The 27,121-nt window shown below is 46.8% G+C and overlaps 1 protein-coding gene across 1 annotated transcript in view; it reads right to left on the reverse strand.

The window, feature by feature from the left end:
* Positions 1-26,801, reverse strand: part of CFAP100 (cilia and flagella associated protein 100) — a gene marked incomplete at both ends in the record, with an annotated part of 30,079 nt that extends 3,278 nt beyond the window's left edge. The window contains 12 exon segments of the mRNA XM_082004594.1: positions 35-170; positions 968-1,119; positions 1,692-1,740; positions 3,248-3,429; positions 3,433-3,667; positions 4,272-4,352; positions 4,986-5,149; positions 5,797-5,864; positions 6,507-6,699; positions 7,927-8,033; positions 8,398-8,607; positions 26,474-26,801. Coding sequence (XP_081860720.1) covers positions 35-170; positions 968-1,119; positions 1,692-1,740; positions 3,248-3,429; positions 3,433-3,667; positions 4,272-4,352; positions 4,986-5,149; positions 5,797-5,864; positions 6,507-6,699; positions 7,927-8,033; positions 8,398-8,607; positions 26,474-26,801 — 1,905 coding nt within the window.
* Between the last annotated feature and the right edge of the window lie 320 nt (positions 26,802-27,121).

Consider the following 27,121-nt stretch of genomic DNA (forward strand, 5'->3'; position numbering starts at 1 on the left):
TGCTAACCCCCCTTGCCTTGATCTCAGGATCTACCTGATCATCAGGTTTGTGTTGCCCAGAGGAAAAGACGTGAACTTTGAGTTTCAGATCTGCTACTCTCTCTTCTTCTTTGGCGATGGAGGATTTGAGGGTGCCCACCTGCTGTTTCAGCTCTGCTAACTTCTTCTCCCTAGGCCAGAAGAGAAAGGAGGTTATTTTGGAAAGGGCATCCCTGAAAGCCACAGCTCTTCTGCTGCTTCCCAGCCTGGGACCGTCCCTCCTGCTGCCGGCAGATGGGGGTAACACTTCGTGCCATTTCTGGGGAACTTGCCCCCCCAGCTCTGAGAGCTGTTACAGTGCTGCTGCGGGGGAGGGAGAAGTAGCATAGCTAAACACTCAAGGTTTTTAAAATAAGTCAATGAGGGAAGTAGATTCCATTTAAAAACTTTCACAAGAGGGTAAGCTGCACTTTAAGTGGGAATATGTGTGTGTGTGTACCTGCCACAGAAACACTATATTGCAATTACACTTGGGTTCTCTGCTGGCTTCCTCTAGGAAGGGTTTGCATTGAGTCGGAGTAGGTGCTGTTCGGGATGCCTCCAGGACATGCCTTGCTTCTTCCTTTGATCTTTCTTTATGAGAATTACAGGGTACTTCTGGCTTATGTCCACTCGAGGATGCTGAATGCATCAGTTCCCCAGCCTGCGCCTTGAGGACTAAGGAACTAGTCCCAAGCTCAAGTTCTAGCTCCTAAATTATGTAGATGTGAGCTCGTGGCAGAGTGTCCCAAGATGGTGAGTTGGATGGGCTGCAGCTGGGCTCTAAGGCATGAGAAAGAGACTTTGTTGTGTGCTGTGTGAACAGCGTTACGTGTGGTCTGCAGCATGCAGCCTGATGGCGAGGTGCTACTGAGGGAAGAGAGGGTCACTTATGTTTGAAAGCTGGGGCACAGGGACCCCTTCCCACCGCTCGCAGGATCACACTTACATGCTTTCCTGTGCGGTGATGAAAGTGTGTTGGACCTTGTCCAAACTTTCCTCAGTCTCCTGGGAATTCTGGATGAAGGACAAGTTCTCTTCCTCCATCTCCGTGAAAATAGACAGCAGTTGCTGGGGATCAGTAAAATACAACTCAGGCTCCTGGAGTGGAAAACACGTGATGAGTTTTTGTCCTCCTCTAGCCTCTTTTCCATTGAACTATATGGAGGTTGGGCTGCACCAGCCCTGGTTGTTCAAATGCTCTCCCATTTAGAGAGGTCCATGACTGTCCATGAACAAGCGTCTCTCCCCTTCCTGCTGTGTGCATAGCTTGACGCTGCCTCAGCAGCTCACCCACAAGTTGTATTTTGGGGAGTAAAAAGTGGCACAAACATCTGTGAGTTGGGAATCTTCAATTTCAGATATAAACCAATAACTGATTTCAAAATATCCCATTATATGATGTCATATCTTGTTGGGGGATGGCAAGTTTTGAGATGATGGTAGGTTTTTGGAAAGTGGAGGAGGAAAGTTAAACTAAGGTATTTATAATATGTGTTGCTAAAACATGAACATTTATGAATGTATAAACATACATTTATAATTAGAAGCTACAGTAACTCCTCAATACCATAATGAATGGTTGGAAGGTGAGAGAAATTAGTAACATCAATAAATGACACAGGACAAACAAAGTTTGAAGTTTGAAAGTTTTTCAACACAAGACTTCTGACCTCATCTTCATCCGAGCAGGTTTCGCTTTCTGAATCCTCCAGTGAATTTCTGAAAAAGCATTTTGTGTATCAGGCCCTTAGAGAAATGATGGCTCACAGGAGACCTTGTTAGTGAATTGTGAACACTGCTGTTTGCATTGCTGTTCGCTCCTGAATTTGCACATTCAGACGTTTGGCCCCCCGCGGCTTTGGCTGGTTGGGGGTCAGTAGGAGCGAGGGGTCACACAGGCGTGCCGCATGGGGCACGTCTGTCCCCAAGCCAGCTGCCTTTTGAGCTGCTCTGGGCTCTGCTGGCCAGCAGGCTCGGGGCATGATGCGTGAGCCTGAACTGAGGGTGTTGACCCAAACGCCTTTAAACTTGTTGGGAGGCTTTGGCTCTTGGGCAATGAGAAGGCGGAGGCAAGAGCCTTATTAAAAAGGCTCAGGCAGCAGCACAGCACGTGTAGAGAAAGCCTTGCTCGCAGTGTGGGATGTGGTACTGCTCCTAACAGCATGGTGTAGCCACCATGGAAGTCTGCAGTTTTTACCTGCTGTGGAAGAAGGCTGGTGAGTGCTTCTTCCTCTGTGCCCTACTACCATTAACCAGCAATGTGGCCTCTTTCTCCCCTGCTCAGCCCCAGGGACAAGCAGAACAAGAGCTGGAAGAGCAAGGCAAGAGGTGCCCGACTGCTGTTGGCAGCAGAGTCTGCTCATCACCTTCACTTGCACCTGCCATCCTGGGCCATGGAGGGTTGAAAAATCTCCATTTGCATCCCCTTAGTGCCAGCCCCACTTGTGTCTGCATCGTTCCTGCCCTGTGGCAGCAGCCCAGTAATTGCAGTGGCTTCACGAGGGGTGGCACGTGGCAGCCCAGTGGGAGGACCTGGCACCTGCAGTGCTCTGAGTGGAGGCAGAGGAAATGGCCCTGCAAGCAGTGACTTAGCTGAAACTCTATTGATAGCCAGGTTTTTTGGCCTTAGGAGGCTCGCCAGCCACTCACACTTTGCTTTTCCAGGCAATTGTTTTCTTTGCCTCAAGAAGATGGAGCTGGCTATGCTTGTCTCACACTCCCACCTGACCCTTCGCTTCTCAGGCTGGCGCTGCCTGCGTCCCAGCACGTGCTGCCTAAAGCCTCTTACTGAAAGTAGACGGCCAATGTAATGTGGGTCTACAATGACCTTGGATCTTCGTTAAAGGCAAAACGACAGGCAGCTTTTGTATGGCAGCTGTGACCAACAGTGGGAACCAGCATCTCAGCCACAAATAGGCCACAGAGAAGCTTTGCTCCGGGACAAATGGCCAAGGTCTATAATTCCTCCTGGGGTTTCCTCAAGGGCCAGATCCATGGGGAAAGGATCTCAGCAGAGGATTTGAGGATGGAGATCAGTTGGAGTAGGTACATAGCTAATGACTTGCACACCTGATAGTTTTCTGCTGGTATTTTAATTTGTTCCAATGACACCCAGATCTCCGTATGCTCACAATGAAGGTGAGGAGTAGGTTTCCTCTATACTGACTCCCAGTCACTTGCGTGCCCTCTGCAGTAAAGTCTGGTGTTTGCATTGTCTTGTACTTACAGTTTTCTTGTTGATAGAGGCTTCAGGAGGTTTTTGAGCTGTGGCCTGATCTCATGTAATGATCTGAACTCCAAACTTTTTGTAGACAGCAGGGAACTTGGCACATCTATATAACTGGTACTATAGGGACTGGCAGCGTTTGTCCTGGCTGTCAAACCCTGGCCTGGAGAAAAGAAGAGATGTCATAGAGCATGGGGCCGTGCCAGTGAGCAGTGGGCGGCTCTTCCCTGGCACTCACCCTGCTCTGCGGTGGTGGGAGGTGAGGCGCTTTCTTCATTAGCTTTGGATGCTGTTTTCAACTCCTTTTTCTTCTTGTGCTTTTTCCCATGTTCCTCCTGCCACTCTTTCGGAGATAGTTGATAGAGGAAGTCCCTGTACATCTTGTACTCCTGCAGAGTATTCCTGCATCTGGATATATCACTGGGGTGAGAGAAGTGGACAAAGTTTGTTAGCAGGGAGGAAAGCCCCTGTTTGAGCATGTTCCTTCTAACTCTTGATATTCAACTTCGCCCAGAAAAGGGACAAGAGGGTGCACATCTTCATGGACATGCAAAGACAAACGGGAACCTGCCCTGCGTGCTGTCTGTGGTCCCTCATGTGGAAGCTGTCTGGTCACATTTCTGTGGCCAGACCTTTGCTATGCTATTGGGCTTGCTAATTTAGGAGTTTTCACTTGAAAATGAAGGAGAAATCTTGCCAGCTCAAGTCGTAACGGGAATTATAATTTTTTTCTTCTTCACCATTAAAATGCATTGCTTAGTTTTGTTTGGTTTTTAATCTGAGACTAGGCATTTAATTTTGGTTTTGGAATATTTATACTTTAAAAAAAAAAAATCATTAAAAAATAGTTGACTTGTTTCAGAAACAAAACCAGCATCTGGAAAACAAAAGCTGGAACATTTTAACTCTTAAAGTTGAACATTTTTAGAAATTTTTTTCCCTGATTCCCTTTTTCCCCAAGGGCTGCGAGGGCAGCACTGTAGGGGCTGTTAAAGGCTAGGCAGGAATAGCGTGTGACCCTTACCTTTGGAGGTTCTGTATTTGGGAAGTGATTGCCTGGATCTCCGTTATTTTCTTTGTCTTTGCTGCAGTTTCTTTTTCGGCACTAGGGAAGAATGCATAAACGTAAGCCATAAAACAATTTAGCAGTAAGTGGGTGGTAAATTGAGGCGCATTTAAAACAGAGAAAAAGATGTGGGTGGAGCGCTAGAAATCTCTCATAAATGTACCCCAGGTGGTGCTTGGCTCCAGCCTAAAGGCCCTGCTTGTCTTGGCAAAGAGAGTATGAGGTCCCAGTGACACTTCCAGGTTAGGGCCTCCCTAATTTGGCTGCTGCTGAGCATCAATTGCTGCTCTGCCCTCATAATAACCTGTAATGGGCTGAAGTGCTCAACTTGCTTCACTTAGGGACCATTCCCGCTGTGAGGGGTTGGGCAGAAGCATCTCCCTCTCATAAGGGTGTTGTGAGAAGAATGGCAGTGGTGGGGTCAACAGCAGGTTCCTTGCTGCAGCCAAATCAAGGGTTTTTGCAATAAGAGGATTTCCCAGCTACTGGTCTCCTCCTGTCTTTCATTGAATGTGTGGGGAGAAAGTGCCACCAGGACTGTAACTCTGGGAAAGCTCAGACATAGAGCATCCGAGGATGGATGCTAGCCAAAACCTTGCAGGGAGGTCAAGCAAAAGACCTCCTGTGTCCAGCGCAAAAGAGCACACAGGTGGTTCCCTCAACTTCCATTACATTTTCAGGGCTTGAACAGAATTTTTCTGGTTCTCCTTCAGGAACTCATCAAACGTGGTAGCATCCTTCTCCAGGTAGTATTCAGCCTTTTCCAGTTTTCTTTCCTCGTTCTTTATTACGTTCTCCATCCTTTGAATCTCATCTCTCTTTACTGCCATGGCATACTGAAATGAACCCAAAAGGCAACACAGTCACATTGGTTGGTTTTAAAGGTCTGTTAGTTTAGCTTTGTTCTTGGTTACCTTATTACCTTATAGTTGTTGGTGGAGAGGGTAAAGATTGCAAACCAAGGTACGTGTCTTAGTGCAAACTAGGCACAATAGAGGCCAGGAGATGTTTCAGAAGTAACATAGCAAATAAGAAGTAAAACTAAAAACAGAATCCAGAAGTTCCACAACTGTGTTAACTTCTGGCTGACAAAGACTGATGCAGTTGTACTACAGCACAATAATAATGGGAATATTCCAACATGGCTCCCTTATTTTGAGTTCAGAATGGCTCCCAGATATAATCTATGTACAGGAGAAGAGCCAAAAGGTCAGTGTATCTGTGCATCTCACGAATGAAATAGTTGCATAGCTGCAACTGCATGGTGTGAATGACCTATTTTCTTTTCTTTCTTGGCTGGGGATCGCTGGGCTATAGACTATGAGTGTCTTTGACACAGGACTTGGACAATCGGTTCATGAGGTCTGATGTGTGCGTCCTTGGTGTGATCTCTAGGCAATGGATCTCAGGGGAAAAAAACCTCAAAGGAACACAGGGAAGAATAATTAAACAAACAGAAAGTAACATTTTTCAAGCCAGGTACCTCAAGTAAAAATACCTCTCTTCTGTCATTTATGTAGTCACGGAAGGTCTCCTTTTCTAATGGGTAATCTGAAATGAGGATATAAAGTTATCAGACCAGAAGGGGAAATATGGCCAAGGCAAAACACAGTGAATATGGAGGCTAACATGAGCATGGATGTGGTTGGCATTGGAGCCGGCAATACTGATAATTTTATTATAGTTTTGACCTTGTTTAGGATCAGTTTCATATGGGCTTTCATGGAGTAAAACCAGGTAGAATGGAGTGGAGAATCTGGTCCTTACAAAGGTCAATGTCCTTCAGACATTAATGGCAAAGCTACTCCCTCATGTCAGAGGCAGAAAATTTAGTCCCACATCCACTAAAATCCAACTTTACGTCATCTTAGTAGAAATGTCTGCATGACACAAGGTCCTGCAAACTCTCAACTGACTCACAGCTCATTCCCAGAGCTCACGGCTACTGCCGAGGCCACAGGGGATGGTGGAATGCAGGCTACTGTGGTAGGGGTGATACATGCTCCGTGTGTAAATGCATGAGATGGAGATGGCCCAGCCACACAGAAGTTGGCAAGATGCAGCATATTGTGTCTGCAAGAGCTCACCAAAGTCAGCTAGAGCTAACTGCTTCTCCCATTCCTTCTTTGATTTTTACTTTAGGCTGTTAGCCAGCTGAGCAGCACCACTACAAAGATAGTAATTGTCTCCTACCTTTTTTAATGGCTATCTTCCATGAAAGACTTTCTTGAAGAGTTTTCAGTCTCTCTTCATTTGTTGCCTGTTTTCTGCCCTCTTCTTCTTCTTCCTTTTGCAGAGCTTTCCTGAACCCTTTTTGCTTTGCTTTTATTTTAGTAGAGTAAGTAGTTTTCTCATGGATTTTCATGGTCTTCATCCTTTCACGTTCCTATAAGGAGAAGTCGGTTATGTGCACAGTTTGATTATGTGCTTTGTTTGCTGTATTTTTTAAAGATATGAGTGATTATTCACAGTCTAGAAATTTGCAGGCTACTGATATCATGCTGATGCATGTTTGTCTGGTTTATCTGACTAATCCCAATGATACTCTCTCCTGAAGCAACCGACACACTTAATTTCTTAGCATTTGTTCTCATTAGTTTGTTGATTTGTATTCTGCATCCAGCCATCAGCTGTGCCAGTTTGTAGCTACTCAGTGTCCCCATTTTTCCTTCCTGGATTATTCCTGGGAGAGAACGTAAACTTTCAGAGATTCGTCTTCAGGTCCCCTAGTAAAAGGGAACAGGACAGCCCATGCTCAATACCGACTCAGTTCAACTTCCACAAAGGCATGTAAACCCTCAAGTTCGGATTGAGAGGATCAATTCAAACCCACTCCAGAGCTTCCTGGAGGGTAAAAGGTTGCTCATGCTCAGTGCTTTCACGTGGGCTGAGGTGTAATTCATTGCTCTCTGCACAGTTTGGGCATTGGTTAGGCTGAGGACACCACTTCAGCAGACGTCTGTAGTGCACTTTTTCCTAAACCCTTCCCCACACTTACATAGTGACCTTCAACCCAAGCTAAAATCAGACTATCAGCAATCAATATGTGAGGTTATTGCCTAAGCCTGTTTGGAGCCCTCCCGTTGTGATTTATAAACAAAGACCCCTTGCTTCCACACTACTGCCTGTCTTCTCTAACCACGGGCAGCAATCAGACCTCTCAGAGATGCTACAACCTCTCCATGACTTCCCACCCCCTCCACCCCCTTTGGATTGCATGTCCTAAGGAAAGTCCACTGCAGAAATAAGGAAGAAAGAGACATTCCTGAGACGCAGCGCTCTGGTCTGGTTCGTTGCAATTCCCTATCTTATGGAAAGAAACCTAAGGCATGAAACCCATGTCATCTTTTTTCCTAGGCATTCATTTCATTGGCAGTGACAATATCCGGATTTTGCACTAGCAGCCAGCAAGCCTGTGCTCAGATCTGCTCTTGGTGAAGTTAGTTTCTCATCATGGACTTCAGTGGACTCGAAATGGATCTAGGGGAATCTCAGCTGAATTTGGCAGCTGTTGTTTCTCCCATGCACTAAATTTTGATGTTATATTGGTTCATTGCCTGCGCTAGTGAACTGCTTGTATGTATATACATTGACCTAAAGCATCTATACATACCGCCTTAGCCTTTTTTCTTTCCTTGTCCCTTATTGAGAAAATATCGATATCTGGAGCAATTGTAAATGGATTTTTCATTGGGTTTTCTTCATCCTCTTCTGGGCTTTCTGCAAAAAGTGGATAAGGGAGTAGAAGACGGGAAGCAGAATATCAGGACTCAATGCAAAGGGACTCTGATCTGCTGCATCACGCCTGAAGGGTGGGCAGCTGTGCTCACAGCTGCAGATGTCTGACGGCGCTGGATTGAGAGCGGGAAGCTGGGCAGGGTTTATAAGAAACCAGTGATATAACTGAGACCACTGTATTTTTTATGTCACTTCACCATATCTGCTGATCAACTCAGGATTTCAGCCAGGGATTTTTGTAAGTCTGGAGCTATTTTACCTGTCTCATCTTATTGCAGGTAGAAAAGTCTCAATATGGGTCTCTCCTCTGACCTAACAATGAAAATGCCGGAGCATATGACCTTACCTGACAGTACAAGCTGGGTTTCAACTCCAGGTTTGGAAGAGAGGCTTTTAGATCTTGACTCTGTATGTGGAGATGGCATCTTTGACCCTGGCCCAAGGAAAACCATAAACAAGTTAATCAACTGGGACCTGCCAGTAACTGATGCAGTAGGTTTTACAGCAGTGATGGACCTAGGGGCTTTCTGGATCTTAACCACCGAGCCTTTTTTGTCTGTAGGAATTAACAAAAAGCTTCAGTAAACTGGAAAATATTTGTGTTCTGACCCCAAAAAAAGGAGGTTCATGCCTGGCTTATATAAAAGCTGTGTAAAACACAGTCCTCCTTACACACACACTGAAGGGAGAACAAAGACAAAACAATTTGGAGATAATAAGCAACTCAAGTCCCTTGCCTCTTGTTCCACCCACATCTCCAGTTCTGATCCACACCCATACTTTTTCATCCTCCCATCGCTCATTCACAAACAACATTTTTACTCCCTAAAGCTATTACCAGTAATTGCTTCAGTATTGTCGGTTTCTTGCGATAAGGCTGAATGATTGTCGGACAGCACAGACATGCTGTAGGGAACTCTGTCGTGTTTAATTTTGGGTTGACAAACTGTTGAACGTTAGGTTTTTGTTTCTCTGAATCCGGTCTCTTTTTGTAGTCTTTGCTATAGATCCTAGGGGAAAAGTCATAATTGTAATGATCTCGCTTACAAAGAACAGATAGACCATTGTTAAAGTTATCCTTTAATCAACAAAGGCTGCAAGCTGGGTCCCACTGAGGTATTAGTTCAATTGATGCAATTCTGCTGCTGGGACCATTCCTGATCTGCATTTGTATAAAACACAGCAGAAAATATCCTCTTCCACTTGCACTAGTTTTAAGGCTATTTTAGAGCATCGTTTTTCGCTCTGAACAGCCGCCAGTTCTTATGTATTTTGAGCTAAACTCATCTGGCCTAATTTTGATGTATGTGCTTGGTGCTTTGTGTTTCCTATTGGCTGTGTTTCTGCAGCTGCCCAATTAGTGTCTTATTCTTTGGAGGTGTCAAACTTTCACTGTTGATGAGAGACAGAGACTGAGGTAAAATTTAGGCTGTTTGAATATGCCCCAAATGTTTTCTCTCTGCTTTTCAGTTCCTGAACTACCTTTTCCAAAAGCCTCCTTGACTGGTTGCTTAGATTTCATGTCTCTCTGAACTTCGCATAACTCAATGGGATATTTTTCTCTAGGGGTCCCTCATCTCCATCCTGGAAGAACATAACCCCTGCTGCTGATGTGAGTTTTGGAGAAAACCCCACCAGGGCAGGGGTAGGAAAGCAGTCAGACACAGCAGTGTTCAGTTGAATACATTTTGTGAAATATGCAGAGCAGTTGCAGCAAACACCTGGATGTTCAGCCCTCTTAGTCCACACTGTGACTCTTAAAACCTTTCTCATAAAAATCTTCTTGTTCGTGTGGTTGATTTAAATTTCTGCTTCAGGGAATGGGACTGAAAAACAGGACTAGACAGAGGATACTGGCATACAGAAAATAATTGTCAGTGCCAGTCTCTGAGATAAAAAGTGCTTTATAATATAATTTTAGCAAAGCATAGGAATTTGTTTCTAAGATTAACTTATAAATATTCATTTTGTCAAGGTATTTATGGTTTAAGGTTGTTGGAGTTTTTTAATAGATTGTTTGCACATCACTTTGGAAATAATGCCAAAAGCTACAGAAGCGCTAGTTGTGCTAATTATAATTATTAAGCTCAATATTGCAAATAAAAAATTGCTTTGTTGCTAGAATCATTTGGCATATATTTAACTGCCTCTGACATTTTTATGTTTCAGTAGTAACCGATGGCCAGTAGTATGTGAATCAATAGATAAGGCATTCATGGTTTTAATTTACCAAAACGTTTATTCAGTGCTTTTCCCCAGCATCAAGCTGCTGCGCAGAAAAAAATATGCCAAAGTAAACACGCAAACGGTTCTAAAGAATAATACAAGGAAATCCGTCCCCCGCGTTGCCAGAGCACTGGCTGAGTGTGCGTTTCACACACTCGAATGATTTAAGTGATACCGTTGCTTGCAGAGAAGGCTCGTTGTGCTGAAATCGCTCCAAATGCCGAGCTACAGAGCAGCTCTTCCCGGGACAGATGCGTCCCTTGTCCCCATACTCGCACGCGGAGGAGGTGGCTAGTGCGCGTGATTTCCCGGCGACACACGCCAGCACCTCCGCTCGCCTGATGTCAAAACCATCCGATGTCAAAACCAGAAAAGAAATGGCCCTGGTCGCCCTCACCCCCTGTAGTTTTTGGTTTCTCACCCACAGGAGAGCTCCTCCGGCCCCGCTCCGCAGGGGGGCCGTGGTCAGGCAGGTGGCCGTGGCCGTGGGCACGGTGCAGCTCGGCTCTTGTTTGCGCTGCCGTGGAAACCTGCGCTCCCGTTGCCGGGCGGCATCCGACCGCCCGCGCGGGAGGGTGCGTCGTCCCCGCCCGGCCCTCGGCCAAGGTCCCCCGCGGCCGGGACGAGCCTCCCTACTCCCTCCCGGAGCCCGGCCACCCCGGGGGGCTGCACGGAGCCGCCCGCCCGGCTGCGGTGCGGTCGATGCGGGTCTCCTGCGCAGGCAGCTTGCTGAAGTCCAAACCGGGCGTCGGGGGGGCCAAGGGAGAAAACTTCCGTGGGGCAGGAGCTCGCCCCGGCTTGCTGGGCTCTTCATGCATTACTTTAGTCCGCGTGGCCTGGGAATCCGCCATTTAACCCCATCCCTGCGGGTAAAGCTGTGGGTTGAGGAAATGGGAGCTGGAGCCCCTGAGCGTGGAAGTGACTGTGGTTTGTAGCTGCCGTGTGACTTCTGTAGTCGCTCTCTTGGTCTTTCTATTTGTACAGTCTGAACAGCCACAGTTCGGAGGCTATGTGTGGGTATGGGTGAACGAACTGTCGTTTACTAGAGGCTCCCCAAGTCAACGCTGCTATCGAATCCCAAATATCATGTTCCCTAATGTCATATAATTCTGAAGATGGTTTGATAAAATATCAGTTGAAAAAAGTAATACATTTAAAGGGAGGAAAACATCCTTAAATCCCCATATTTTCTCTTTCCTGTTTCTGAGAAGACCAGATCAGTTCCAAATGGATTGTGTTCTTCCCTAGGCTCTTTAGACTCTCTATTAATACAATTTCAGCTTTCTGAAATAAGTTTCTTTCATTTACTGATAGGTTTCCAAACAGCTTTCTCCATCTGAATAAGTCATGCAATAAATAGTGTCATTTTCTGTAAATACAAACTCTCATTTGATTGTTAATAGTTCTTTTCTGTAATTGCTGATTATCACAGCAGAGACTGGATTTGGGCAACAGAAGGAAAATGCTTACACAGAAAGAAATTTCTCTTTTTTCTGCATATGGATGCTTTGATTTTCAGAAGTGATGCAGAAAACCATAGTGCTATCTTTAGTATGTTTTGGGAAATTTCCCAAATATATTGGGGACTATGTATAAAAAATGAGACTATCGAATGATTTTCATTACCAAAAAAATAATTCAGGAATAAATTGTACTTCAGATAGATACATTTTTCTAAAGGCATAATATCAGTTGGTCTTTGTTCAGAAATACCAGTTTATTCCAGAATTACAAATGTGCAGCAGTGGTAACATCACAGAAATAGATAACTGAAAACTAAGACATTTGAACAGCTATGGCTCTGTCTGGCATAAGAGCGAATGATACAATTATATATCGGTTGCTCTGCTCTGTGTAATCCTTGCTAAAGAATTATTTCCCCAAACTGGAACAGAGATTTTTTAAAAGCAGAGATGTATTTTGTGAATTCTTGGAAATGTGAAAGCTCTTCATAGCTTTGGTTCATTGTTTGTGTCCCACACATGCCATAAGCCACTTAGGCTTTGCCTTTCCTTGAGGGCAAAGAAGTTTTAAGGCCAGAAGGACATCTGGGGTCTATTCTTAGCCACCACTAACTTGGTTAATGAATGAAATAAATATCATGTGCAACACGATGGGAAAATCTGCTTGGTGGCACAGGCTGTGCAGCTGACCAGCGCTGCAGCTCTGTGCGGCTTTCTGGGTTGTCTAATGTCGCTTCAGGGCACCACATTTTTGGGGCTTGTTAAATGTCTGAGCAGTGCTTCCTCAGTGCACAGCTGAGGAAGACAGGCAGTCTGCATGACGAGAACAGCAGGTTGCTGCTTACATTTCTAACAGCAGGATGTCTGCGGATGCGCGGGCTTGTAGGGTTTGGTTTTGTTAGGACAGGGGATTGGGATTTCGGGGTATCATTATTTCTTTGCTCCCATCATTTCTTTCTTGAAGGGGTTACTTCTCCATTCAGTCACCCCGTTTTTGACGTGGGGGTGCTGATCCCTACCACAGAGCTGCTGCGAGGGTTAATTAGTGTTGGCAAAATGTTTTGAAATGGCTGATTGAAAAATGCCGCCAGAGATGAAAGCTGAATAAGTATCTAGGTAAATAAATATTCTTTTGTAGTCTAATCATCACAAGAACTGCCTGTGTACCCAGGGTGCTGCACAGGTCACTGAGCAGTCATCTCCCCATGCCCTGGAGTCTTCTCAAGTGGACTCATTTATTTAAGTATTTCACTTTAGTTTCTGCAACGTGAGCCACAATATGTACCACACAAAGAGAAAAGCCTGGCAGTAACCAGCAAACACCAGAGAAATACCAAATGGATTGGCAGGTTTTTCTTTCTCTGGAACTCTTTGTTTCTGTGTTTCCTGGTGAATTGTGCAGTTGCAGAACCTGGAGCACCCCAGGAGGGAGAAGAGGAAGTTGGAGCCTACTCCCAGGGTTAGACACAAGGAAGGAGGGATCCTCAAGCGAGTATCTGCAAGACACTGCCTACAAGAGCTCTGCTGAAGGCAGCACAGCCAGCTCTCTGCTTCAGTATGGTCAATGGTGAGTTGTCAGGAGCAGTTTTTCTGCTGGTGGGTCTCTTTGGGACACTGTTCTTCGGCATTCTCCTGTCTGGGGGGAAGCAGCTTCAAGATGGTTATGGAGATCCCGTGGGAAATACAGGGCTGCTCACGCACTCTTGCAAGGTCTATGCATGCTGCTGAGCTCTGTAGAGAGGCTGAAGGAGGGAGAAACAGTGACCATGTGGTTCTCCTCCATTTGTATTTTCTTCACAGTACAAATCCCTGCATCAGCACCACAGCTCAATGAAAGATGCCAAAAGAAACAGTACTGGAGACCAGATCTATCCCATCTGATCCCGGCATGACTCTGTCTCCCTGCAGATCTTCTCCCTTCCCAGCACCAGACCATTGTGAAAGCCAGGCTGAATGGCCACGCGCATTGACTGCTGCATGTGCCCAGCAAATCCAAGGCTTCTCGGCAGCAACAGGGATGTCTCCTGTCTCCTTAGGTTATAGGGCACAAGGAAGTGACGGCCTGACAGAAAAAGGGTTACTATGGCTTGGGGTGGAGCTATCCCAAACAGGGGCGAGCAACTAGTGCAGAAGGCAAGCAGGAGCCCTCCCGTGAACAGCAAAGCTGTGATGCCCAAGTGCCATGGCCCCATGGGGTCTAACCACTGGCACTGCTGTTCACCTCCAGCTCCCTCCAGCTGAAGCTTACTTCCAGGAATGATTTTATCTCAATGCAAAATTTTCCAGATGGAAATATGTCCCGTAACCTTTGCATGGCCAGAGCCAGCCACGAGATGGCAGCAACCTTGTATTGCCTGGGTTGGGGATTTGGCTCAGGGACCCACGTTTCCCAACTCTGACTTCTCCATGCCCCTTTTACCTTGTAGATGAGGTCTCCAGGCTTGACGAGCACCAAGAAACCCTGGCCCATCCTCTGGGTCGAAGGAGAAGCATCCATCCCCAGAGTGGGGTCTGCAAGAAGACCTGTGAGCTCAACTCTCGTCTTTGCAAACAGGCTGATGGAGCAGGACTCACTCAGGTCTTTGTGTCCTATCACTGATCCCCAGTCCTCAGTGTGTTCCTGGGCTGTCTCATCCAAAATGAATTTGTGGTATTCTTTCAACCGATCTGATTTCAATCTAGTGGATAAAAGCTGCTAAAATCTCTGAAGGGCCACATGGAAATGACAAGACAGCCCCTGTCATCTGTCCTTTTACTGCAGGTACACATGGGTGCTGTGTAATGACTTGACAAAAAGCAGCAAGTGCTCAGTGGTTTGTGTTTCATGCTCATTCTTGCTGAGAATGCAGACCCCTTTCTGCTGAGAAGACGAGAAAATGTTCTGCAATCTTAATATTGGGATTGTTGCTGGATTTGGGCCAGTTTCTTTTGCAATGCGAAGCTTATTCTAGTGTGTGCTGTGGGGGCAAGAAGTCTTTCTTGTAGTGCTCTCCTCAGACAACTGCATGCAGATAAGCTCTATGCTTTGCTCTAGATCCTGAATTAACGCAGCCAACACCATGAAGAGTTGGTTGACTCAGGCTCGCTGACTTCTGGATCAGTCAATGTGGGGACCGCTTGTTGGTTGGTTGAGTGGTGGTGGTGCAGCAGAGCCTGATGCAAATGCAGCGGAAGATGGCAGGATCACAGAACACCACCACTGGGAGGGACCTGTGGAGGTCTCTAGTCCAACCGCTTGCTCAAAGCAGAGCTAACTCCAGAGTCACCAGGCTGCTCAAGGCCTTGCCCAGCTGTTTTGAAAACCTCTGAGGATGGAGATTTCACAAACTCTCCAGATGATGGAGGGTGAGCTCTGGGAGGCTGAGCCTGGGCTCAGTGGGGTGGCCCCACTGGTTTGCTCTGGTAGGGATATAAATAAATGATACGGTTGCAATTTCAAGGCCAGTTCTGAATAACCATTTAGACCTGACCCCAAACTGAAAACTGTAACTAGTTCCAGACTTCCCTCAGAGCTCAGTGCTTTTGGGACCTCGACATTTGCATTTGGCTCATTGTAAAGAGAGCCACAAAGCTGCAGCCAAGGAGACTTTCCTAACCAGGGCTATAAATCCAGGCTATTTGCAGGGACAAATGACCCAGGAACTTGAGGATGCAACTTCATGATTTTGCATTAAGCTCTTAAGGCACAGCTCCAACCTTTTTCCTGGCCCTTGCTTTGTGGCAAAACTACAGCTGCTGTGACTTCATGGGAACTGATCCAACTGAAAAATACCCTGCCTGAGGAGAAGATCCTTTTTGTTACGATCACCATGATGGCTTGAGGAAGAGGGACACATGAGCTGGGGGAAGGTGGAATCGCCCCTTTCAGTGATAGCCTGTGCTTCCATTGTCTGAGAGGGATAATGAAACTGCAGCTTCGCTGTGGTAAAACAGGCTGATCCTGCAAGGCCTGCACACAAATTTCCTTCAACAAGGGTGTATGGAGCAGACCAAAAAGGATTCATAAAGTTATGGGTCATGCTGATTTCTGAGAGCTGCAAAATGAAGCACATGCTTCATGGCTCCAGACTCTTTCTGCTCATGTGGAATGGATTAAAGATAAAAACAACCCTGTTATTCACTTTGCTCCTGAGCTGTTTCAGTCCTGTCTATCTTCTCCAGAGAAGCTTGTACAGCAACTATTATCTGTGATCCAAAACTCTGGCTCATATCCCCAGGGTAGCTCATGGGATCCACTTCCCCTTGCCAGCAAATGAGGCATCGCTGGGTACCAGCTGCAGCAGTTCAGGAGTGTTTGGTGGCAGCCTGGCTGTTTCTTGCAGGACCTGCCTATTTGCATCTCTTTTTTAAGTATGGAGTACTGGGGCACAGGGAAGCAAACTGACTCCACCGATGACGTGCTATGATGTGTGACAAGCCCCAAATCCACGTCTTGTATCTGCTTAGCTGGAATCACAGAGAGCACAAACATGCTCCTCGCACAACAGCAGCTTTATTACTTGGAAATGCTAGAGAGTTTCCACATCCCGTTCCTACTTCTTTGCCTGCACCTGTGTGAATGCCCGCTGTTCTCCCCACCAGGATGTCAGCAGATCCTGTAGCTTGTTTGCCACTGAAATGTCTCCTCTTAAGTAAATATTACATCTGGGGTTGCTTTGCCAGTGGCTCTCCTACCTGGAGTTTGTACAACAGGTCAATGTCCTGCTCAGAGATAAGAGGAATACTTGCTGTGAGTGCTGTTTGCTGCTGTGATATGCCACCCTGCTCTTCCTTCATCAGCTTCTCCTTTAAAGGTTTTTGAATGCTGCCTAAGTCACGGAGGTTTTAGCAAAGTGAGGGAAATTTAAGACAAGCCGCCGCGTGCTTGGACAGAGCAGAAGGACTTGTGTATTGCAACAGCCGTGATTTGTAAATTATTCATCTGTGTAATTGGAACGCGCAGATCCTCAAAGGTCTTGTTACAAAGAGTGAGGTGAAGGATCAGTGAGCTTCAAGCAAAACAGGAAGGTTAACAGGTCCTGGGGAACCCTTCTCTATCCACCTGCATCTGCTTTACAGTAATGCCTGTTTGCAGAAGAAAACAGAGTTGCCGATAAGTGAAGCAACGCACAGATATGTGGGGGAAGAGGACATCTGTAAAATGTCTTCCTGTGTCAGATATTCCTTCCCACCTTCCTCCAGTGGGGAGCACAGATTTGAAGCCTGTTGCAGTGAAACATATACACAGCCTGTGGGCATGTACCAAGTATCAATGCACAATAGGCTCTGGCATCTGTGAAATGGAGAAGTTTCCCAAGACCAGTAGAGATCAGAATAGCCGTCTAAGCAGAAAAGAAGCCAGCACAGTTCTGCTTAGCAGTTCTGTCTCCAGACAAAACCAGACTTTAACTAATTAAAAAGAGCATATGCTAGCTGGAACATTAATTGGAATAACTATCATCTTTTGTCTATGCTTAAATCTGTATTCTAGCGCTCACATAGTAGGTTTGGAGAGAGAGAGAGTTTACCCTTCATTTGGCTTATTATTTTGTTAGGCACAGCATGTCCTTAGAAGAGACATAATGAAACATCTATGAATAGGTTTGGATCCTTTTTTTTTTTCAGGAGCAAACAATTCTCTGTCTCATAATGCAGAACCATCATTACAACCAGCATTCTCAACCCTTCCTTCTCACAGTGTTGTCAGTAAAGTGATCTTGCTCAGCTTTCAGAGCCTCGTAAGTAGTTCTGGGCACAAGGCCAGCTGCTGTTCTTCCACGTATGTATTGTATTAAGAGGACACTTCTTCTTTAATCTGTGCTCATTTGTTCCCCTCAGCCTATGTTCCTTCTCGTTAGACTTGATCTATGATCTATAGAAAGCACAAAGAGCTCAGCTGACATCTGATATGCTTATAAATAGCCTGTCTGCCCTGCTACGCTTCTGTAGCTATCCCAGCATGAGCAAACAGCCGACATATTGCACTCTTCCTGGAACTGGGATGCTATCGAAGATTTTCCTCTAAATCATCCAAATTTGGCCTCTGCTGGAAGCCGGGTACTTGACTGCGGGCACCACTGGTCTGTTCCAGATTGGCAGTTCCTTGGTCTCGTCCTTGTCTCCAGTTCTGCCCTAGGAGATCAGGCAAAGGTGGTGTTTGAGTAATGAGGCTCTTCCACTGCTCCCTGCCCTCCCTGCTCCAGTCCCCTGTCGAGGCGCTCTCGGCACAACAGCAAGCTCCGGTCCTTTCCTACCGCTTCGTTCACACACCACCCCCAGGCTCCTGTTACTTCCTTCATTCTTGCACCCCCACTTTCCTCCCTCTCCATCAGGGCCAGATCCTGTTTCCTTGATGGGCTCACCAAGTCCATCACAAAGCTGGCAGTCCTTGCTGAGATTTATCCTGCGATGCTTTCCTGAGCACCAGCACTGCCAGCTAAACACAAAATGCTCTGGCTTCCAGTGCACCAAGAGCAGCAAAGGCAGCAACCCCCGGTGCAATCTCCACACTTCCTCGGTACGTATCCCTTAACACCCTTTTCTTTTGCTGACCTCCTTAAGTGATAACTATTGTCATTTCCCACTCCTTACTTGCACCTCAAATTTGGCTCCCAAAGAGATTGCCAGAGAGAGAGATCTTGAGGGGCTGATCAGGATATTTAAGATTATTCCTGACTCATTTTCTTGCAGGTCTGATGCAAGAAGTGAGTCAGATCCCTCCGACACAGTTTGACCCGATGGATGCGGCTGGCAGGCAGCTGAGTGGCAGCGTGCGGAGCTCATGTTGTTTTGCAAATGGAATAAAGTTCATTTGACACAGCAGGCAGCTGCCTATATTTGCTGTTAACTCAAAGGCTTCTCACCTGAAAACAACCTGCATATCACTTACCCCATCACTGCTCGCAGGTGGAATTAGCTCCTGAGAGCTGCCGGCAGCAGAGGCGGCAGGTATCTCTGAGAGGTGACCCCCTTTCCTGCAATGCCGAGTTCATCATGCCTGAAATGCTCACAGTCCCCATCCCCTTTTGGGCAGCCAGGACTCTGCCCAAAAAACTCTCTCCCTCCTTTGGGCTTTCTCTCTTAACAATGCCGCCAATATTAGTCTGAGTGTAATTTTGCTTTTTCTGGCTGCTTTCTTTTCCTAGGTGTGAGTGCTGTCATTACCAAATGACAACCATTTCCCATGGGTCCCTTCAGCCTGTTGGAAAATCCTTCTTTCCGCCAGCTCAGCTGCGGGCAGGTGTCTCCTAAAGCCGGTGGCTTAGGTAAGTTTCTCCGTCTGATTCAGTTCTCATTGCACTGAGCTCTCCATGCCTCTCTTCCTTCTGGATGTGTCTTGTTGACTACTGATAGATACAGGTGAATGGCTCACATGCTAATAGATGTCTGATTTTTAGACATTCGGAGGTTAGGAGATGAAGTCCATGGAAATTCTTCTTCTAATATTTATCTCCTGTGTTCTGCCAGCATCTCCCCTTATCAGCACCCACCCTAGTTTCACTGTCCTCCAAGTCTCCATGGTGGTCTGCCGCCTGCCCTGTTTTCCCTTTCAGCCAGGTTCTGGTTCAGACTCTGCCCATTTTCTCCTAACAGGAGACAAACTCCTACTACAGCTTCTGCAGCCCATCTCCACCTCTGCAGGGCAGCCCCCCGTCTTGGGTACGGTGCTCCCCTGGGGCACCCTTCCCCTGCGGTCCCCTGAGAGTGTTTGCAGCTGAGCTCGCTGGAGAGAGCATCAGCATTGCTCCATTTGGGCTGGGGGCAGGTTTTATGATTGCTTCTTGAGGTGTTCTTTGTGGTTGCTGCCTCCACCTGTATGCCCCAGAGATGTAAGGTGTATCCCAGCCCCAGAGTTTTCCCTGCAGAAAACGGGGGCAGCGATGCTCAAAGCCTCTGATGGGAGTTTCTTTCAGGCATGGCAGCAATCTCACTCTGCTGAATGTAGACTTCTGCCAGGTTAAGCCATCACCCTTGAATGCCTTCTCTGTTCTTGTTCCAGGGCAGCTTCCAAGTTAGAAACCCTACCACCTGCATATGATACGAGCAGGGATTTTGCAACACTGGGAGGCTGAGTCAGGCACAGGGACAAGAGCCATTTCTGCTGCTGAAAGGCTCAGTTGCGTTCAGGTGCCCATTGCAATGGTTTCCCTTCTCACCCCATCTCCCCAGGGGGTTGTGCAATCTTGGCAAACCCACCGGTCAGCCCAGTGTCAGAGGAGCAGCCACCCCAGCACCGGCAGCTCTGTGGGGCCCCGGGCACTGGCTGGCTCAGCAGGGATTCTGCTTGCTGCCTGCCCGTTGCTTTTTCCCTTGTCATCAACAGCATGTCCAAGGTAAATTACCTCTTTTTGGAACAGCTTTGGTTTGAGCTCAGATTGGCAGTCTCTGTCTTTCTGTGAACCTGTTCAATATAGCAGCAGAACACCATCTGGGTGTGGAAAACGGGCTGAGAATGCTTGCCGTGCTGTACCCTCTCCAATGGCCTGCCACATGTGTGCGTTATACGGGCTAAAATTTACTGCGCCCAATTTCCCTAGACTGTACCCTGAAGGGAAAGAAATCTGGCGCCTGTCCTTCAGATCCAGCCCCTTTTGCCAATTCCTGCTTTTTAGGCTACCCAGATAAAATCTAATGGAGCTTGTTAAGTTTGTTCAGATCAGCAGTGGCTGTGGGAAAGGGTCTTGTAAAATATGAGTGTTTAGACTTCTGTTATCCTCCTATTTAGGTGCCTGTAGACCTTTCTGTGCTTTCTGAGGCTGGCCTATGGCTAAACCATTCTCAAGGACTAGTGAAAAGACTCTTGTTTGTTTTCTTGATACTTTTTCTAGCACCTTGTAAATCATCTTCTGCCTTAGGTACTGTTAAATGATGAAGCAAGGAGTTTTGCCACTGCAATATATCTGTGCTTTGTTACAGCAGAAGTAACAGAGCCCTGTTCCTAACTGGAGGTCTCTTAAGTTGTTCTAAGTTTCCCTGTTTGAATATATAGCATCGCTTTAGGATAAGCTCAATGAAAACTCCATGATTTACCTTCCACGCCCCGTACACAGCGTTAGACCCAGGACTTTGTGCCATGCTTATCCTGGGTTGCAGCTTGATCTCTTTTCAGATGGTGAATCCTGCAGCTCCATTAACGTATGGCTGCTCAAGATGGCCCCTTAAAGCAGCCCGTGTGGTTCCTCAGCAGGCACGTGGACTTGAAGGCAGCCAAAGAAGGCTCCTGGCACGTTTTCCTCTCGAAAGTGGGGATGAGGGAGGAGGACGCTGCAGTAATTGAGCTGACAAAATTTTTTGTCTCCTGTCTGGGTCTCAGTGGGCTCCAAAAGAGGGTCGAGAAGTGCCAAGTCCTTGGGCTGGCCCTGTCCCACGCAGAGGCTGCCTTCCAGTGTGGCTCAGGAGCCTCCGCTCAAGGTGATTTTTTTCAGCATTTTTATTCCTTTCTGCACCTCTTGTTCTGGGTTGCTACAGCTTTTCTGCTGGCTTGTATTTTTATGAGGATTCATCTCGCCCATTGGGCTCTGACGGCTGGGCCACCTTCCCATCCCCTGTTTCCAGAAAAGCCATGCTGCAGCTGAGCCTCATCCGGCACGCTGGACACAGCCCAGCTCTGCCGCGGCAGGCTGCAGCTCCACCGGCAGCTCAGCTCAGCCCTTTCTGGGAAGACTTTTGCAGACTCTCACGCTGTTTCTGCAAAGCCTCCATCGCTCTCGATTCTTTGGTCCATCCTTGAGCCCAGTGGCTCCTCCGTCGCTGCTCATCTATTGCCTTGACAGAAACACTAGCCATCAGCATTCTCCTCGGAGGTGACGTCCCACGCCTGAGTCCAGCATTGAACCATTTGTCCCAAGCAGCGAGCCGAGCTGCCTGGGAGCCCGCGGGGCTTTCTCTGTTCCTGCCTGTGTCCAGCTCCTTCTGCTGCCTTGCAGCCTTTTTGCACTGTGTGCTCTGATTTCTCTCCCTCCCCTCACCCCCAAAACCATCACCATCTTTTGGCTTCCCCATGAACCTTCCCTGATTCTCTTAGCCCAGAGAAGACCCAAACATCTCTATGCACTCATGCTGACCGATGGGTCCCTGCAATTTTTGTAGCTTTTATTTCTCTTGCCCAAGTCCATTTGCACTAGGCAGTGCTCAAACAAAATGAAAAAATCCAAGGATTGTTCAAACTCTTTCCCCCACCCCATGAAAACAGCTGTGCTTGTGAGGGTAAACAAGTCTTTTGTCCGTCATTTTGCTGCTGCACAGCGATGTCCCCTCTATTTTAAAATGTTTTTGCCTGAAGGTAAATTATTGAACAGCTTTTTGAGCAGACTTGCAGCGATTTCATCGCCAAACTCACGCCATTTCTACGCACTGAAGGCCAGATCCTGGGGGTGCTGAGCCAATTTGCTATGAGGCATGGTTATGCCCGATTCCGCAGTGAAGCCCGTTTCGGCATTGCACAACGTGCCTGTTCTCGGGGCAGGGGGGGAGCCATGCGCAATCTGCGGCCAGGACAGACGTCTGAGCTTGATCCCGCTGGAATGACGTCAAAGGTTGCAATATCGTACCTCTTCCCAGCGCTGGCAGAGCCCGGCCTGGCGATGCGCAGCTGCGCTTGAAGCCGCGCGGCTGCTGCCGGCTCGACCCGCGCGGCGCAGTTAATAGGTGACCAAATGGCAGCACAGGTGATGTGTGTTGCTTCGCATGGTGGAGATCTGCTTACATGCCTGGCTCTTCCCCGCAAATTTCCGCTGCTCCAGAAACTTCTGACCGAAAGGAAATGGAAGTTGCTTTTAAAAGGAGCATCCTCCAATGTTGACCTGTGAGCAGATAAAACTCGGGCGATCTCGCAGCCTTCCCTGTGCTCGGAACTCAGACTGGCACCAGCAAACGCCGTTTATCACGGAGCTGCAGCAGGCAGCACAACAGAGGGTGCCTGTAAATCATTGCCTGTGCCTTGGTGCTTGTCTCCACGGCACCGATTGAAAGAATGAGAGTATATTATCTATAAGCAGCTATTCTGAACGCTTGCTGCTGAGGTCCGCTGAAGGCAACGGTGACAGTTAAAGCCGCAGCCTCAGCTTGCTCCCAAAATCCGTGGTGAAGTAAGGGTGACGGATGGGCTGCTACACCTGACTGTGTGCAATAGGGAGGTTTCCCAGCGCTGCAGGGAAGGAAGAGACCGGCACATCCTCGGGGCGGCGCGGACCCACGTCCCCGCGCCCGGCCCGCTGCGCTCCCCGGGGGCTACGGCGGGGCAGGGGAGTTGCGAAACGCCGCTGTGCTGCTCAGCGGGACGTGATTCACCGCAACCTCCTGGCACCGCGACAGGCACCGCCTGCGCCTCACCGGCCCTTCGCCGGACCTACCCGCTGGTAAGGCGACTGCTGACATTTCACATCTGCCAGACCCAGCCTGAAGCGGGCCGATTCCAGCCCTGGATCGGCAAAACGGTGTTTCTGATTCGACCGAAGCTGGCCCAAGCTACGGTCCATTTTGACAGCTCTGCACATAGGTCGGGGGGAAGGAAGGAGTGTCTGCCCGTCTCAATTTTCACATGAATGCCCAAGCAGTTCTTAGGTCCTTCTTAAAAAGGCGCTGACAGATTAAGAACAGCTCCCACGTTTTGATTTTGGAAATACTGGGATTTTCCAAGTTGTAAATCCAGCAGGAGGAGTTCCAGCGTGCCTGTGGCCGTGCACAGCGTCCTCTCCTTTAGGCGTCTCAGCGCTGCTCGGCAGTAGCTGCTCCCTGGGCGCTGCTGCGCGTGGTGAATGCCCCGGGGAAAGTAAAAAAAGACGAACTGTAATCTTAGCAGGAACGTTTTTAATGGGTCATTAAGAAACTATAAGATATGGAAAACTGCATTAAAAAAATTGCCAGATTTACAAAAATGGGAGAGATCTTTTTTAACATGTAGGAGCAGAAGTAGGTTTGTTTTTTTTTTTTTAAAAAAAAAGTAATTTTGAGCTGGAAATAGGAGACAAGTATTGAAAGTAAATATTTAATTACCAGATCAATTTTGATAAAGACCCAGACTTTGCAGTTGGTTTCTTTAGCCTCTGCTGAGCCCACCGGTGAAACTCCTGGTTAGTACTGTGGGTCCCATCAGCAAATAACTTACACTTGTGATTATAATTGATTTTGCATGCTAAAAGTGAAAAACTTGATATCCCGGAACCAACATCCTTTTTGTCTTCTCTTATTTCTGGGTGTAAGAGCAAAATTTGTTTTCTTGACTGGTTGTGCTAGCGAGGTTGTGAGAAGAGCTGGCATGACAATACTTTGCAGGCCAGAAATTAGCCAGTGTTTACTTTAGGGGCTGTGATATTTAGACAAGAATTCCAAAGAGAATTACAACAGTGAACTTCAGCTAATGCTCACAAGTTTGCATGATCAATGCTTAACTGTAACAAGAGTTGGTACTTGTTGATTGAGAGGAGCCGTAGTGCTATCTAGAGAAGCCCTACTGCCCGTATTAGTTCACAGGATGATCACAACTAAATGCAAGCTTAAGGGGGAAAAAAAAAAAAAAGCCCAGATCTAAATGTTGCTCAAGCATTGGGGTAAATCAGCTTTAGAGCCAAGGGCAGTTGCTGCGCCATGCCTCTGCAAGCAGGCAGATCCCAAGTCCACCTGGTCAAACACTGGGTGATCTGCAGAGGTTTAGAGATATCTTTTCTCTAGGAAAAAATGAATTAACATGTTTTTGAGCAGAGGTTATGAAGGATGAAATCATTAAATAAAATGTGATGTTCTCTCCCATTCAGTGATTAGAGGTTCTTCTCATAGGAGCTGCCATATTCCCTGTGCTATTGGCACAATTCAGGCCTCCTGAAAAAAAAGGCTTTGTCATCATTTTTTTTCTATATATTCTTCACCAGGCAATTGAAGTGCTTTTTATGAACATCAGTTTGTTCAGTATTGTACAGTATCAAGATTATTAACCTCAGGGAACAGGTGGAGAAACCAAAGAGCAAGGAGATGAGGTGAGCCACTTCTGGCCATACAGACAATTAAATAGTAGCAGAATTGGGAAAGAATGTGGCTTTGTCTCAAGCAGCGTTTATGGGAAAAAATGTATGCCAGTACTCTGAATTTAGCTCTCTGTTATTTCTTGTGACACCAGCCGGGGTGAATATTTTGCTCCCGAACACCTACAGACTAATAAAATGTGCATCTTTCGATCACAGGATGTATGACTAAATTTCCCCCAAACTGTTTGCCAAGTCCAAGGTTGGTGTGAATGAAAACACTTGCTATGATCACGTCTATAGTTTGCAGAAGAATAATCCAGGGCTGAATCAGTGTTTTCTTCATTGCTTACATCGCTATTAAGGATTCATTAGATGAGAAAATAGAAGATTACATCACAATGGATAATTTTTTAAATGAACATTCCATTTGTTTGGGGGTTTGTTTGTTTGTTTGTTTGTTTTTAATTATTCTGCTGAGAATATCTGCCCCGTGACAAGCAAAGCAGTCAGCTCTCAACAGCAGCAAAATAAATCTCAGTCCAGGGCAATGCAAATTGGGAAGAAGCTCCAGAGAGTGGTGCTATTTGAAATAAATTGAAGAATTATTTTGAACGCTTGCATGGAAGAACGGAGTTTTGCCAACTATTACAATTGGACTTCAGAGTAACTGCTGAGTGGGTAATTAGTCCCTCAGGAACATGGGAGTCTGGACAAATGTAAGACAGAACAAGAGGGGGAAAAAAGTGTATGAAGAATTAATGTTAGAAAACAAGCTAGAACATTAGTCACAGGAGGGATATAACTCAACTTTCATTTAATGTTCATTTCTGTGATGAACAGAAATGTTCTTAACCCCTGTACTGAAGCAGGAAGTAGGAACCTTCTCTTTTTAAGGCAGCTGGAACTGCTTTATTGAAGTTCATCTCTTTGATAAGACGATGAAGGGGCGTGTAACAAAATGCACTGAACATACTGCAAACCCAGCAAACGGGACTTATAGTTGAGTGGAGCAGGGAAAGAAACCAGCTGTGGAACTGGCTGAGATATTATGAGGTGTCTGTTTGTGGTCTTCAGTGACTCCCTCATCATGAAGACAGAGCAATGAGCAAAGGCTTAAAAGATAATGCCCCCCCAACATTTGCTCACAGCCTGTCTACAATGCATGGTCTCATTTTCCCCTGTGCTGAGCAGCACCCCAGCTGCAAGGAGGTCAGTCACCTACCCAACGTGTTGGAGGATGTTGGCATACCTCTTTGCTGGATTTAAAAAGACCTCATGAAATGCAACTGCAAAGAAAACTTGAAGCATATGAGACACTTTTGAGGTTATATAGTGCACATGTGGTTGCTCCTGCTCTTCCAGAGTTCCTGTTTCATAGTCCTATGCTGTAACTATTGAACTATAGACTTCTTTGTAGAGTTTCTACACTTAGGTTTTGTGGTTCACTGCTCCCATTATTATCTCAACAGCAGCAATTTGCTAATCAGTCCTCTTTGCAGAACAGGACTAGTATTGCTTTGGATGTTTGACATTTAGAAAAAAGAAGAATGTAATTCACATGGCTGGAGAAGAAGGAAGCTTCACAAAAACATATATTCAGGTGCGAATCTATGTAAATGGGTCATACTCACTGAACTGTGTGTCTGGAGGGTTAACAGTAATATCATGGCTGAAGGTTCAGGACCAAACCCCAAGACCTGATTCTTCCCAGTTTTAAGGACTGTACTTTGGCACTGTCTCTACTCTATAACCTCTGAAGAGATTGAGCCAACCTCCCTGCTGGCTCTCGCCATACCTTTGGCCAAGTGATGGGGTCCCATTTGCCTGTTCTGCACAGGTACCCCCAGGAGCACTGTCTGTTGGTGCTGCGTTGTTGCATTTCTGACCTGGTGATGCTCCACTGTGACCTGAGCAAAGGTTACTAGTGTTTTCGTGTAGGCTCTGTGTTTACTATTTAAGGTGAGCGAGAGGCTTTGGATTCCATCGGTTGGGTCATCCTCTCTGTTTCCAAATTCAATGCAAATGGCCAGCTCTTCCTTGAAAACATTAAAATCCTTTTGAGAGGTGTGCCAGTTTCTGGCAGACGTGGTGTTGGCAATGCGTGATGGACACAACACGGTCATAGTTGTTCTTTCCTGTAAACATTGTCTTCAAAATCACTGTCTCCTCTCACCACCTTAAGCCACTTCCCCGGCGTGCTCAGCACGAGGATCCTGCACAAACACACCCAGCTCTGGCATATTCCTTCCAGGAGGGGGCAGGGGAATACAGTTTATTGCAGATTTACTCCTGAACGGGAACCAACATTCATCATGTCCCAGATCTTCCTGTATGTCTTCCAATCTATTTTGCTTTCCTGAACTTGGATGAGCAGAGGTAGGTGCTGAATCTCCTCGAAGTGAGTCAGTGGGTTCTGTCACATTTGCAGACCTGCCTGTCCCTG

The sequence above is a fragment of the Phaethon aethereus genome, assembly GCF_964289735.1.
Source record: "Phaethon aethereus genome assembly, chromosome: 11".
Taxonomy (NCBI): Eukaryota; Metazoa; Chordata; class Aves; order Phaethontiformes; family Phaethontidae; genus Phaethon; species Phaethon aethereus.